The 15,599-nt window shown below is 41.2% G+C and overlaps 2 protein-coding genes across 7 annotated transcripts in view; one reads left to right on the top strand and one right to left on the bottom strand.

The window, feature by feature from the left end:
* The window catches only part of GIT2 (GIT ArfGAP 2), a 69,843-nt gene extending 55,785 nt beyond the window's left edge, over window positions 1–14,058 (top strand). For 4 of the 6 annotated variants that reach the window (XM_066603876.1, XM_066603878.1, XM_066603875.1 and 1 more), the window contains 2 exons: window positions 4,151–4,214; window positions 5,543–14,058. In XM_066603876.1, coding sequence (XP_066459973.1) covers window positions 4,151–4,214; window positions 5,543–5,755 — 277 coding nt within the window. In that variant the 3' untranslated portion in view covers window positions 5,756–14,058. Of the gene's footprint in view, window positions 1–1,096; window positions 1,252–4,150; window positions 4,215–5,542 lie in introns of all 6 variants that reach the window. The other 2 variants (XM_066603881.1, XM_066603877.1) reach the window with 2 other exon arrangements.
* The window catches only part of TCHP (trichoplein keratin filament binding), a 72,386-nt gene that overhangs the window by 32,349 nt on the left and 24,438 nt on the right, over window positions 1–15,599 (bottom strand). The gene's annotated exons all lie outside the window — the stretch shown is intronic.

Genomic DNA, 15,599 nt, shown 5'->3' with positions numbered 1-15,599 from the left:
AGAATTTGCAAATTCTAGACTTCAGTGTGAACATCTATTCAGTATAACACAGCGAGCAGAGAGAGACAGAGCAAAATGTACAAAATGGAAATGGTTTACTGTTTGACTGTTTATACCCTTACAAGTTATTTGTGTTTTTTTTTTTTTTTTTTTTTTCTTTCACAATTGATACTATTTGATCACTTGTAGACAGCCAGTCTAGCTGCTTAAGAGGACACGTCCTCAGAGTTGGGGAGGGTGAAGAAGGTTTAGGGCTCCTGTTCACGGGCGTAGCGATATTCCGCGGCAGATCGCCGCCACCGGGGAGCAAGTGAGAGCTGACGGCTCTCCACGCTGAGCCTATCTGACAGCGGCTCACCGCGGAGAATCGCGGCAATTCGCAGCATGCTGCTATTTAAATCCCGCGAGTGGAGAATCGCTATGATTCTCCGCTCGTGGACAGCGGGGCTGCGCTTTCCATAGTTACTCTATGGAAAGCATTCACTGCGTTCCCCGCGGCCGGATTATCTCCGTGGAGAATACAGTGAAAATCCGCCCATGGACAGGAGGCCTTAGAGGAATAGCACTGGAAACAGAATTTCTACTTGCAGCTTCCCTTTTAGTCCAGATTCATACAGTTGAATGTAAAAACTGCATCAAGCTGCTTAATTTGAACCTGGCCTTAAAGGGATTGTATGAGATTGGAAATTGTGTATAAAACCTATGGTCGGAACTATATCCCCTATCCATGATCACTACAAGCAGCTCATTGGGAGATGCTTCTACCAATGTGTTTTTACATGGTTCCTTGATTTAGTAGTAAATGCAAAATTAATAGGTGGCCGAAACAAACTTTTTATCTTAACATTAAGTAAAAACTTTTTAAGTGTCCATGATTATGTATTGAACAGTGGAAGGGTAGAAATCCTACTTGTTTTGTTACTGCCTTTAATAGCCAAGTTTATAAGCTGCATTTCGGAGCCATGATCATCGTATAGCAGCATGCCTCCTCCTAGTACTAACTCATTTTCATCCTATAAGAATCATGTATTTCACAAATTCACTTCTATATTGACTTTTTTTTTATTTGTCATGTCCTCCGCTTATTCTGACACAGGCCCTTTGAACGTGAGAGTGTGCGCAGGCTGAGGCATAGCCTTGGTTGTTTTAGCACATTGGTTCCTTGGGCAGAGAAAGCCCCACTGCAGCCATTGACCCTCCAGCAGCCAGACTCTTCCTCCTGGTACTCCGGCCTCTGTCCCTGTTTCCCAGGCACAGTGACCTCTTTCTTTATTTTTGCCTGTCTCTCTTTGCTGCAAGCTGTCATGCCCATTGGTAGAAGTAAATTACCAACGCTGATAATCCATGCACTTGCATGAAAGTGTAATATGGCAATCCTACTCTGTTGAATGTGGTGGCAGGCTTTCATATTGCTTTTTACACTTGCAGAGTGAATGATACACGTCCTGTTTTTTTCCTTCTACCTCTGGTCTGAACACTTATTGCATGCCTATAACTGGGTTTCCTGACTTGTGCATACTACTCTCCGTGGATACTAATTACGGGCTTTTCCTATCAGCATTGTTCTTGTTCTTCTATTGTGAGCTATATATAGTAGTTAGAGGAAGTGTTCCCATCATGCTTCTTCTGTAGTGGAATACCATAGATGCTTTCCACTTATACGTCCCAAAGTGTAGATATAGTCGTGTTCCCCTCTGGAAGATGTAGTACATAAAATGGTGTAATATTTTCTAGTTTGCGCTATGGAACTCGGTACATTTTTAATACAGAATATTAGAATGTTTTCCCTTTGCATTTACCAACACATACATGTCAATGTTGACATCACTATCTGCTTCCTGCACCAACAGCGGGCCTGGCGATCAGCTGATTGGCGAGGATTGCAAGTGGTGTCCATTCTGACAGCATTTTAATGCTCCAATCTGAATTCAGGGGTCCCAAACTGCCCCACCGTGATCTTGCGCTGAAGGCAACCTAGGGTTGCCATTGCAGATTGCCTCTGAAGCCATGCCTGTGGCGTGACTTGATAGACTGCCTCTCAGATCACGGTATAATGTAATACTATGGTATTATGCTGCAGGAGGGATCAAATGATAGTTTAATTAATAAAAATGGTAAGAAATTTTTAAAAATTTTCTGTAATTTAGAAGAAAAAATTTTGGTATCGCTGCGGTGAACGTCCAAACAAAATACACCAACATCAGAATTGCACTTTTCTCCTCACTGTCTCCAAGAAAAAGTTACATAAAAGGCAATCAAAAAGACGTATGTACTCAAATAGGACCAATAGAAACTACAGGATCTTTGGCAAAAAGTCCTCGCACAGCTGTCAACAGAAAAATAAAATTCTATCAGAAGGTGGCAGAATAGAATGTTATTGCTTCCAAAGACCTTTTTATTTTTTTAAAGTAGTATAGAAAAAAAAAGCTTTTTAAATTTTTGTATGGTCTCAATCGTACTGACCCACGGAATAAAGTTGGTATATAATTTTTGCTGCAGCGTGTTTTTTATTTTTTTTTTTTATTTCAGTATCAGTACATTACATGGTGCCATTCAAAAATACAACTCATCCTGCACAAACCAAGCGCATAGATGGTTTTTTTGTTGTTTTTTTGTTTTTGGAAAGTGGAGAGGAAAAGCCAAAGTGGGGGTTAAGGCGTTTGAGTTACTCACACAACTTAGTTTGTATTTTTGGCCTTGCTTACTAATTATCCTACTGCAATTAATATGTGACCGGCGTCCTAGCCCTGGAGTGCTGCTCTTGGTATTATGCTATTAATACAGTGTGTGTTGAAAGGGTTTACATCAAATGCATTGCTTCTTCTTCCTCTTTTGTATAACATTTAAAATGCATAGGATAGTGAATATGACAACAAAAAACTAGTCAATGTTGTATCAAACGAAAAACGGAATTTTACTTTCATGTTAGAATAACCCAAGCTGCAACAAATTCCAAGGATCTCCATAGACTATTGCCAGTTTTCCTAATGTTCTCAGCTTTTGGGGCACCCCTGGAATTTTTTTTTTTTTTTTTTACTGCAGGACACACCTATCAAAAATTGGGTTGTGGTCATGGGGCGTGGCTAGGTGCATGGCTTATCAAACATATGACTTTTTAAAAAATTGTTTTTACCTCCATTCATTCTAGTGGGCCCTAATAGTAATGGTACCCTCTCTGTTGCCCCAGTAGTAACAGTGGCCCCTGTAGTAAGTGTCACTGGTGCCCCTGAAGGACCCTGGTCCTAATTCTTCCAAGCCTGATAGTGACGCACACATCTTATATGTTCCCCCTCAGATGCCCCCATGATGTGTGGTGTCCCTGCCCCTACTTTCCCACACCCGCCATCCCCAAATAGCAGGTAATTGATGCCTTTCAACAAAAGACAATCGAACATCTCCTGACGCAACATTCCTCATGGGCATTTACCTGGGTTGGTCCGGGGAATAGGAACGTATTCAGCCCTTCTCCCTACTCTGCAAAAACTGCATCATGCAGTCTTGTGGTCACTGCTAGCCCCAGGCATCCTCTGCTGTCATTGAAGGAAAGTAGGCATCTTCTATTGGACTAAAGCCGAACGTGGGTGGAACTTCTGCCTGCCCTGATCTACCATTCGCTGTTAGCTAGAGGAGAGAAAGGGGGGGGGGGGGGGGGGGAAATCTCAATGGCGACTGATGTATTTCCTTCCTGAGAGCTACGGCACCCCGGTTGGGAATCTCTGGACTATTATAACAAAGTTGTATCAGAGCTTTTCTTTTCTTGATTAAAGCAAGTAACTGTCTTGGCAAATCTAATTTTGTTACAATAACACTACTATAAACAATAGGCCCTCATAGCCTGTAATAGTCAGGAACTGATCACTCCTGGAACTAGAATGTCTATTCAAGTCTCAGGAGAAAATACGTGAGCAAAGCAAAATACATGTATGGCTTCCTCTACCAAACTCGGGTGCCGTTCTTCAGTGCCTGTAACCATCCATTGTAGAGAGCTGCTGGTCCCTTTTTAGGTGGCATAGAGATTGGGTGACTATTGTGTAGTTGCAAAACAGTACGTTCTGCCATGCATGATAGATGGCACAGATATAGAGAATATACTGGATTATCTACCACATAAATATGTCCTAGTTTTCATAGACTCTGTTTATCTTTGCAGCTATATACCATGTTCAGAAAGAATACACGTTGCAGTGACAGAAATGGCAGCCCTCTTCCCAAAGGTAAGCCTGATGCTGTGTGCAGGAAATCTGAGTTCATACAGGTTTTCAAAAAAAAAACTTCCATAACACACTGTGGAACTCGAAATACACGAAATCAAAGGTTTAGGGCTCCTTCACACTGGCAACCGCGATATCTCAGCATGAAAGTGGCTGCAAAATCGTACATTTTTTTTTTCCCCACGACCTTTTGAGCAGCAAAACTACTTTTTCTTGCAAAAACATGGCTGCTACTTGTGATTTTTTTTTATTTATTTATTTATTTTTTTTTTTTTTCGCGCGCGCAATGTTTTAGCCCGAAAGTCAACAAGACTTTCTAATGATAAAAAAAAACACATTGCACGAATATCGCAAATTTCTGCTTTTTTTTAGAAATTACTCAGAAAAAATTCCATGACAAAAATCCATGATAAATCAGAAAATTCCATGACTTTCATCAAATTCCAGGTATTCTAGGCTTTCCATGACACGTATGAACCCTGTCTCTGTTTCACAAGGCTGACGATGACTAGAGGTTTTTTAATAGATTTTAAGGAGTAAACGAGATATTTAGAGTCTTTCCCAAACAACTAAGTTTAAGCCCATTTACACGGAGCGATGATCGCAAAAAAATCGCTGAAAGGTGATCGTTTTAGCAATAATCGTTGGGTCTAAATGTGCGCCCATTGTGCAGGTTTCGTGCACTGCTAGCTGATCGTTAAGTTCAGGCCAAAATAAAAATCGTCATTCAGCCTTATCAGCAGTTCTCCACGGGTAGTGCTGATAACATAGTTTCCCGTTGGAGAACAAAGGAACTGAAAGCAGATAAGAGCCCTCGGGCTATTAACTGCATTCAGCTAAGACTTCATTTGCACTCTTAATTGCTCTTAAGTAGCTGAGTAGCTACTTAATAGTTTATGCAAAATGATCGCTCAAAGCTGTCACTCAAACTGTCGTTTCAGCGATCTTTTAGCGATCATCGCTCCGTTTAAATGGGCCTTTACACTTTGTAACATAAGCAATTTCTTGCCTCGACCGCCTTTTATAATCCACCAGGATAATGATATGGCTTACACAATTCAATCACAATAAGAGTTAAGGGCTCATTCACAGGTATATGCATAAAACACTGTATCAAACGGCAGCGTTTGATATGTGTATTGTTCAATTTTCCCTGCGTATAATCTTGGGTTTTTTTGCGTGAGTATACCTGCATATGTTACAGCTTCTGCTGTGGGCTCCCACCTGCAAAATCCAGATCGCTCATGTGAGACCGGCCTAATAAGGGGTTTCCTGAAGAAATGTTTCATGCATCTTTTAATGACTTTTTTTTTTTTTTTCTGTCTTCTTAGAAACCCAAATCGGACATGGTGAGAACATCGCTCCGACTGCTTACGTCCAGTGCTTATCGGCTGCAAACGGAATGCAAAAAGACCCTGCCAATAGAGTCCAGTCCAAGCATTGATGTCCAGTTGGTGACGCAGCAAGTCATTCAGTGCGCCTATGACATTGCCAAGGCTGCTAAACAATTGGTCACCATCACAACCAAAGAAAACACAAACTAAAACGGTGGTCACCATATTGTTTTTCCTGAAGGACATGTGGAACTCTTATATATTTTTTTTTTTTCTTAAGGTTTGATTTGATAATTAGGCAGGTTCATCTTAAGACTTCAGTATCAGTATTACTATTTGCATGTTTTACTTCTAAGTGTTTCTCTGGACTATCTTAAGTTACCCCACTGCCTTATATGTAAAACTTTTCTGCCAGTTAAGCTAACATTGTACTCCATCCATTGTTCAGACATCTGTTGGGGTTTTGCCAGGGCTACAAAATCGAGTCTATTCTTAGGATATCTCATCACTATCAGATTGTTGGTAGTCTGATTCCTGGCATCCCTGGTGATCAGCTGACTGAGGGGGGGCATGTCTCACCACCAAGTCCCCCTCGCCTCATATATATATTTTTTTTTTTTACCAGTCACAGCTCTGTACAGATTAGGCTGTGCCTGATATTACGTCTCATTCAGTCCTAAAGTATTGCGCTGTGCCTGTAAACCTTGGTGGAGAGATGTGACCTCTTCAATTAGCTGATCACTGGGGGCCCCTCACGTTGAACGCCACTATTCTCTTATTGATGGCATATCCTAAAGAGTGGCTATCAATTTGTAGAACCAGAAAACTCCTTCATTGTCTTATATCTTGCTTTTTATCTTTTTTTTATTTTTTTAAATCACTGATGAAATTATGGCTGTTTGTATGGCATATATTGTAGAATATTCTAGGACTCTACTATGTGACACTTTTTAAAATTTGGGCTCTAACTTATACATTTTTGAAAATGGATAATATTTTATATCCCTGTTAATCTAAAGGGACACTAATGTTTTAGACCACTTATACTCATTTAATAACTTTGTGTTTTATCAATTTGTAATATACTTTCAGTAATTTTTCCTTTTGTGTTTTACCATTGAAAACCAAGGAAGTGCAATCCACTGCTTATTGTTAGGCATTTAGCTTCTGTAGTACCTGGGATGGTTGTAGAGGAGGGGCTGTCTTAACTGGCTGCTCCCCTGCACTCACACAGCTCTGCATACTCTCAGATTTGCAGTCAGTGTGTACATGACCTCTGCCTCTTTTCATGTTTTATTTACCTTACCTGCTATGTGTACTTTTTTTTGTTACAGGCATTAGTCTTTGGTTCTTTTTGCTCTACATTAGAGTGTGTGTGTGTGTGTGTGTGTGTGTGTGTGTGTGTGTGTGTGTGTGTGTTCGCAGCATATAATATGCTGTGACCATGCAAACACACATGACCTCGTAAAGCAGCTAAAATAGATCAATCAATAAGTATTATGCTGCTTTGCCCACAGCACAGTGGAGACACAATGCCTATACTATAAAGGTAAGTGTACATGGCAGTAACATCAAGCGCAGCAGAGCTTGTGCTCACATTGACTGTAGATCTGGCAGCAGTGTTAGTGCAGGGGAACAACTTGTGTAGACAGCCCCTTCCCCACAGATAAGGAGGTCTTTGTTACTAGAGAAGCTGAATGCCTAACAGTCAGTGGATGGAGGAGCAAGAAAGGGAGACCCCCTAGTGGTGGCCACTTCAAACTTGGTTTTTAGTTGTAATATAAAACAAATTTCAATTAAAATATAAGATTGATGAGGCACAAGCAGGCTATTAATGAGCAGAAGTTGTCTAAAAACATTAGTGTCCTACCATTTTTATGTTTTAAAGGGTCCAGCATTGCTTGTCTGAACAGTTGCAGGTCCAGCTGTCTTTAATCTTTAAGTACACCGAATCGAACTTCTGCTCCCATGGATTTATTGGCTTCCACATTTTTTGGTGTGTTACTAATGTGATAGAAGTTTGATTTAATGTTGAACCCTCTTAATGGTATCTGTCAGCTCTGCTGCCATGTCCTTCTTAGTAAGTACTTGTGATAATAAAGCTGGAGCATCTTGTGGCGGTGCTTCTGAAAATGTGAATAAATTGACAACTGGATGTTGCCATTCCCTAGGTCAAAGGTAGGTGTCATACCACTGTGCAGTCGGTAGTGTCAGAATGTGTTGGGGTGGCACCTTATTTATGAGGAATGATTATGCGCAGTTGGCAATGTAGTCATCTGTTATCAGGAGTAACAGAGTAGTTGCACAATGCAGAGTTGTAGAAATAGATGTTTCAGGGAATACAGATATTTACTAAAACTGACCCATCCAGAGAGCAGACAGATTGTCTTTCCATATAAGTGCCTGTACTAATTAGTGGGATCTTTCCTCACAAGCTTACCTATTCATAGCAGAGGATATTCCTGTGAACTTGCTAAATTAAAGGCCTGACCATATGTATTAGTGTGAAATATACTGACCTGTATTGTAAATGTTTGTGGTGTTAAGCTCTGGTACCCAAGTCCTAATTGTACAACATTAAAGGGCACATCCATAGTTAGAAAAACATGGCTGCTTTATTCCAAACACAGCGCCACCTATAAGGTTGTATGTGGTATTGCAGCTTGGCTCCATTGAAGTGAATGGGAGCTGTTCTGCAATGCCAGGCACAATGAGGTTCAGAAGCGGTGTCATGTCTCCTTAAGGAGAATACCCAAAAAGTGTGTGGGGACACCTATGGGGTGAGCGAATCAGGGGATGGTGTAGTCTCTCTCCAAGGACGGCACACAGAAGGGGTGTTGGAACACCGAAAAGCTAAGTGAGGAGACTTATAAGGCAATGCTCCTCTGGGAAATTTATGCAAATCAGAAAGATGTAAAAATACCGCTACAGTGCCATTTATTGGATGGCAGCATTCCTTCAATTCAAAGTGACCTTATAATAATAGGTCCTCAATGATTGAATTGAAGGAATGCTGCTATCTAATACATGGCACTGTAGAGGAATTTTTTCCATCTTTCTGATACACAACTGACACACATGGGTGGCACTATGGGCGGGGAGAAAGCAGCCATGGTGTTCTAAGACTAGACAATCCCTTGGAGAATCAGCATTTCATTTAACACCTTTTCATAAAACATGCTTAAAAAAGTGTTTGATAATGCAAATAAATGGTGCTAGATAATAAAGATGAGGTATATGAGCGATGAGAAAGGTGGGGTTCAGACTCGTGTGTGCTTGTGTTTAGTGGGTTTTTTTTTAAATCTAATGAACACCAATTTTGTGGGCACTTCACTTGTAAGAGAAGGCTGCTCTTTAGATGGGGTGCAGTGTCATTGTACCACTGATATGTCTAAGACTGTTGATGGTGGCTCTTCAGTCCGTTAACCTGGCTGCAGGAAAGCACCCAACCCTCTTTCAATGGGCATTTGAATTGTCAAAAGGATTAAGCCCAAAATATAGGAAATGACTACCAATTCTTTTCATTTGGGGTCCTGACCTTTTCTCATTGTCCTATTTCTGTTGCGACCTCCAGGCTACTGTCAGAGGCTGTGGGAATAGTAGACTTGGTACCGTAATGCGAGGTAGGACTTTAGTCAAAGTAACAACTGGGAAGTGATGATAAACCTACAGGAAGCTAGGTGAAATAATAAAAGGTGCTGGAAGTTCCGTGACATGTTTATACAGGGGACTTCTCTAAGTTCACTCAATTCTAACGACTCTTCTACAATTCCACTTTGCTTGTAACCAATATCAGGCTGAGACCATACAGATCCCTATTATGGAGACACATGACCTCCATATGCTGTCCTGTAGGTCAATCAGCCATGTTTCTAGGGACAAATACCTCAGTACATAAGGCAGGCAGTGAAGCATACCACGGTTTCTGTTTGAATACAAGCCATATATACTGTATAGGGAGCTGTAGTGTTTTCTGCATGGGGGCCTTAAAGGGAGCCTGTCCTCACCCTTTGAGTCCCCAAAAACTACATTATGGGGGGTCATGGGTGAGGGAACTGGGAGTCAGAGGCGCCCCCATTCCAGTTGCCACATGCACACAGCAGGACTCTTTTCAGCCAGCTGTGTGCACATACCCTGCCATAGCGATGAATGGAAGATTGTGCATACTCACACTGAAGAGTCATCCAGTGTGCATGTCCCAACTTCATGGGGACAGCGTGCTGGGAGGGAGAGGGTGCCTCGTGAAATCCACTCCGTTCCCTTTAGGCCTCATACCATAGTTTCTAGGGCTAAAAGCTGATGACTGGTATACTCCAGGATTCCAACACCATGACCAGGTGTTGAGGTCAACCTGGTTCTATCTGGATTCAGTTTTATTCCATTTAGAAGAATTGAATTGGTGCTTAGTTATATTTTGATAATGACATTTATTTGAGGGATTTGCATTAAACCTTCATCTTTGTACCTGGTGAGGTGCCAGGTTTTAATAGCCATTTATTTCTGGCAAGGATAAGGCTGGACCTGTGGTGAATAAATATTTGGATAGCCTGACATGTTCTTAACATACTCATGTCTGATCATGCTGACAGCCACCTTTTATGCATTAGCTAGGTTTTACCTGCTTTTCTTGCTATATAATGAAAAGCCCTGGTTGTGGACACATAATACATCTCTATTAAAGCAACGATTTACTTCATTGGAACTTTGTACAATTATTCAGGATGGAGTTGCATATACCAGGTCTAACGAGAAGCAAATGCAATCATGTTTGTCCAGTTGGGTTATGCCTTTACACGGAATAACCATTCAGATTGCCGCTGGATCTGGGAAGCTGAATGATTTTTTTTTTTTTTGGCCTGTGTAAAAGGACCCTAAGTGTCTGTAATCTCGCTATTATGTGAGTTGAGTAGGACAACTGTAGCAGGTGAAGGCAAACTGAGGGAGGAAGTACTGAGCTTCAGAGAGGACAGAAGAAGGGGGTCTGTAACGGCTAGCATTGTTGGATGAACTAGTCAGGGAGGTTTTTATGTTGACAAGGCTTTGCCTGCAGCTCATACAAGGGGCTGGCAGGAGGCGAAGTCCCACCCAGGGGAAACCAGGAAGTAGTTGGCTACAGACAGTGCAAGGAAGGTGAAACCAGGAGATGAGCATACCCATTGTAAAGCAGCATCTAGGCCTGAGCAAAAGCAAATATGGTCCTTTTTGTGAGACAAATGCTGTATCCACAGCCATGGCCCAGGTAGATGCTTTAAAGAGTTCCACATGGAACTCTTCTGTAAAGTAATTAATTTGCTAATTGAATTATGTTTGCTTGTGTGTGTATATAAAAAAAACACACTATTTAAAGAGTATCGGGGTGCTATGATGAGGTTTGAGGGACATTCAGTCTTAAAATTGTTGCTCTTTATAACACATGGAGATTCTTAAATTGTAAAGCAGCTTTCACACTTGGGTAGTTGGATGGTATTTTTTCTGTTAGTAGCGGATCCAACCACAAAAAAAATGGAAATTTTCTTTTTTGAAGTCAATGTCTTTAAAAAGGAAAAAAAAAAAGTTGCGAATGCGGCCTAGAACAGGTAGTTTGCTTGGGGGATTATTTTATTTCCTCTCCAAAAATGCAGTTGGATTCTGGTTTCCCCTGACAAGCTTATTAGGGTGCTTTCATACAAGCAGCATATTTCCGCATTACATATCACAAGATGTGGCTTAAGGTACCTTCTACACAGGTCGAGTATCACCTGAATTATCACTGGAAACGGCAAATGTGTCGATAATAATCATCCTGTGTAACAAGCAGCTGCCGCCAGGGCACAGAGCAACATTTGTTGGAGCTGCTTTGTTTTTAGCTCGCCTATCAACCAAGCGAATATTGGCCTCTGTAAACAGGAGTTGTGCAATCTTTGAGCAACTGCCTGTTTACTGTGAATGGAGGTGGATGGACTAAAATGCAGCCCAGCCCGCTCTGCCTGCATTTACAGAACGACTCACCTGTGTAAATGTAAAAGCGAGAGTCGCTAGGACTTCCTGAGAAGTCATCACTAGCCGAGGGGCCGGGTTCTGCAATTTTAGGATCCCAGCTGAACATCCACCCCGCTGTCCATGTACAGACAGTAGTGGAGGCAAATACTTCTGACAGCCGGACTAATTTATCATCTGGTAGCCAGGGATCACAAATAGTCGACCGCTGCGGCTCATCAATAGTTGAAGTCCCAGACATTACCTCTTTAAAGCATTCACTTTTCAACAGACTGACCGAGGTCTACGTATACAATATGGTTAACTTAGATAAACCTTGTATTACATTACTTATCATACGGATTCTTCATTAACCCTGTATTGGCTAGGGACACATTCATAGTTCTGGTTGTCATTGAAAACAGGCAAAAGCTATACCCAATCGTTAAACATGCACAATATGGAAGGATGGTCTGTTTTAGGCTGGCTTCACATAGTGGAGCATATGCACCATCTGGTTTCTGCTAGACTTCTGGCATCACACAATTGTGGCACAAGTGCCAAAACTGCAACTTTTGATTAGTTTGTTAGTTTCAGGCTTGCTTCTCTTAATATATTGTATCCTCTTAAACTGGCATTTTACTGGTCTAATTAAAATATGCCCCTATGTCTTTTGATGCAGTGGTTTGTTTTTTTTTGCAGGGGCTTGGGTTTTAAAGCATTTTTATTTAAGCAAATGCAAAAAAGCACAAGCGCTCACTTGTGGTTGTTTAAGCTATCTTTTCAGCTTATAAACATCATTGGCTTGCTGGCTTGTCGTTCCATGTAAATGCTCCCCGCTTCCCATAAGAGGTGAAGCCTGCGAGCGGCTGGAAAGTCTAACTATGTAAATGCTCTGCACGAGTGCCGACTACCTTGTTGGTGACATCAGCGGTCATGAAGTTGCTTTAAAGACTACTAGTCTGTAAAGGGCCTTTAGAATGAGGGAAGGGAATGGCTAGAAGTAACCAAGTTACTTTCTCGAAGTTATAGTCCCACTGTGATCCCTGGCCTCTCCTGTGCTCATTACCAGTCTGTCTATTTTGGCTGCAACAGTGACATTCTGTATACAGGTGACTGCTGTAGTCAATTGCTGGCCTTAGCGCTCACATGTAGAGATGAAATGCCACTGCTGCAGCCAATTTAATTGCAGTCCAGAGATGAGGACGGGAGCAGCAGCGCTGGACTGATGGGGACTCTGAGGGGTGAGCATAACCTATCATTCCCCCTCCCCCCCCCCCCCCCCCCTCCTCCTTAGAAGTTGGAAAACACCTTTTTAAATTCACAACTGAGTGCAGTTCCTCTGTACATGTGATCTATATGGAAAAAGGATAATGGGGTTCACAGCTGAAAATAAGGTTTTACATTGTCAATTTGCTAAGTAATATGACAACTTTTTAGACTAGTTGCTAGGCTTTAAACTTTGTTACCTTCTTGTTGACAGTTGCTGTTTGTGTGAGACACCACAGTGGATCAGTAACCTGTGCAGTGCCGGATCCGGGCACTAAGTAGTGTGACTCTTCCATTCATTAGGGAGTTTTAAAGACTTTCTTATGTAAAGTTGCAACCAGAATCCGTTTACAGGTGTTGGACGATCAAAATTTTTAGAGCTATTGAGAAGTTGTTCTTCCTGTTTGGTGCTCAATCCTAATCATTCAGAGCTGTACAGTCCAGTGGGCGGTCCTATCAGTAATTGACAGCTACCCCTATATGAACAGTTATACACAGATATCTGTCAATCACTGATGGCTCCGCCCATTGGACTGTTCAGCTCAGAATGAGCAGAGCTATAAATGAATACACTACAAGTTATACTGGATCCTTCCCCATAAAACTATATCAGTCTGCTCAGCTCCTTCTGCTCTATAACATGATGGCTGCAGGTTGGACAGTGTGTTCAGGCCAACAGACTCCCTTTTAATTCTTGCAAAATAACCACTGCATATTTTTTTCAGTTTCCCTTTCTGAGGTCCCTGTTCAGCATACAATACATACGGTACATAACACAAACCACTGTGAGAAAAATATTAAACCTCATTCTCTTCCCTTTTCCTCTTAATCATACGCTTTGGAATGCCGCCCATTAAACATTGCTTACAGGTTTACTATACAGTATTAGCACTTTCTCCCATTTCCAGTGTATTTTTTGAATGCAAGAGCATTTTATACTGTAACCACTTGCATTATTACCTCCAGTGCCAAACGATATGAAGTGTCGTACATGTCTAAATATTGAATTTATTTTTTTAGATGTGGGGTTGCCTTGGTTACTGATAGGAAAACCAATAAATCTGAACAGCTTATACGGCTAGGCTGAATTGGATTTCTCCTTTTTAAGGTTCTTCATACTACTCTTTATAGCATAGAGAAATGTAAAGGCTTTTTATGGCCTGTATTTATGTGGTATTATTAAACAATGCCTTTTGGATATTGTATACATTGTTTATTGTACAATTTACTTGTGACTTAGGTTTTTATTTTCAACTTTTAGTTGTGCAATAAACTGTTTTAAGAGTGAACTGTTTTCAGACTGTCTTGATGTTTGATCCTATGCCAAGTTAATGAACACAAGTTTGGGTTTTTGTGGTTGGCTGTAATTTTATTCAAGTAAATTATCACATATATTCAATGCATAAAAATGAAACTTCATTCAAGTCATACACAGATTGCATGAATGAGAACTAGTCCCTTTATAAAGTGACACTGGTCAATAAAGTGTAAAACTATAACAATGGGAATAACTGTTCATATCCCTAAGTAGGGTTCACATATTTTGCCACTTATTTACTTTCTTGTTTGACAACAGACTACATGCTCTAATTTAACAGTTCAAAGGGTATTCCAGGACACTTTTTTTTTGATAACCAACCGTGCTTAAGCATTAACCCCGACCGCTGTGTTCTAGTCAGCGCTTTCTGATTCCAGTGATAATGACTTCGAGAATCTGTTGATCAGCATGGATCCAAGCGGTTGGTCATCAAAAGTAAAAAGTCCTGGAATACCCCTTTTAATGTAGTGTTTCCACAACTAGAATTCCAAAGAACCTTTTTACAGTAAAGGTGGCAGGCAACACATGGGTGAGTAGAATGGAATCCTTTGTCCTCAGCCACACCAACTACACTTGAGGTAGGTTCCTCAGTGTAAAGTTTGAAACACTGGTTTAGCCATCTCTTTACCCAATACAAAAATTACTTTTCTGTCCTTTGGCTATTATAGTGCTGCTCTGCTTCTTCAGATTGGCTGCTATGGAAAATACACATGCTGACAATGAGTGATCTAAAACTAAGAGCGTTTAAACCACGAGTAAAAAATCCTTGATAAGAGGGTACCGGGAGCTTAACTTAGAGGACCTGTCCTAATATGTCAGTTTCAGTAAGTACAGGGCAATTCAAAGAATTGTACAAAAAAAAAAAAAACTTACCTACAACAGCCAGAATGACATTAAAAATAGGACTAAGGCTGCCTGTCCATAGGCGTTGCAGTATCCCGTGGTGGAGAACCGCCGCCCGGGAGCAGGAACCAGCAGACTGATCTCCGCTGTCAGCCTATCTGACAGGCTAACCGGAGAATTGTAGCAAATTGCAGCATGCTGTGACTTGCCAGCCATGAGCGGAGAATCGCAACGATTCTCCGCTCGTGGATGGGGAAAGCCAGATTATCGCCACGGGAAACGTAATTCAAACTCGCCCGTGGACAGGCAGCCTAGAAGTTTAATGCACTTTACAGATTCTCTATATGGGTGCTGTAGGTGACATGGCAAATTCTACCCATTCTGCCATAGATCCGGTTATAGATTCCACTGTAGCAGAGTTGTAGTGTTTTTAGGTCACCTTGAACTTTTCGGTTTAATTTTTCATGTCATTCTGGCTGTTGTATGTCAATTTATGTATTTAGAAATGCTTTTCTTTTGCAGTGTTTTATTCATTCTATGCTTATATTCTCAACTTCTGGAGCATCTTTTCTTAGTACTCTGCATTGTGGTGTTCCTGTTATTCCTCCTAGAAATGTATGATTAAATTGAGAATAAGGAGTTACCGGTCCACCCTTCACAGTCTGATAC

This window comes from Eleutherodactylus coqui, chromosome 5, assembly GCF_035609145.1.
Source record: "Eleutherodactylus coqui strain aEleCoq1 chromosome 5, aEleCoq1.hap1, whole genome shotgun sequence".
NCBI classification, from domain to species: Eukaryota; Metazoa; Chordata; class Amphibia; order Anura; family Eleutherodactylidae; genus Eleutherodactylus; species Eleutherodactylus coqui.
Note: the sequence above shows the minus strand (reverse complement) of the source record. Positions and strands in the feature narration are given on the sequence as shown.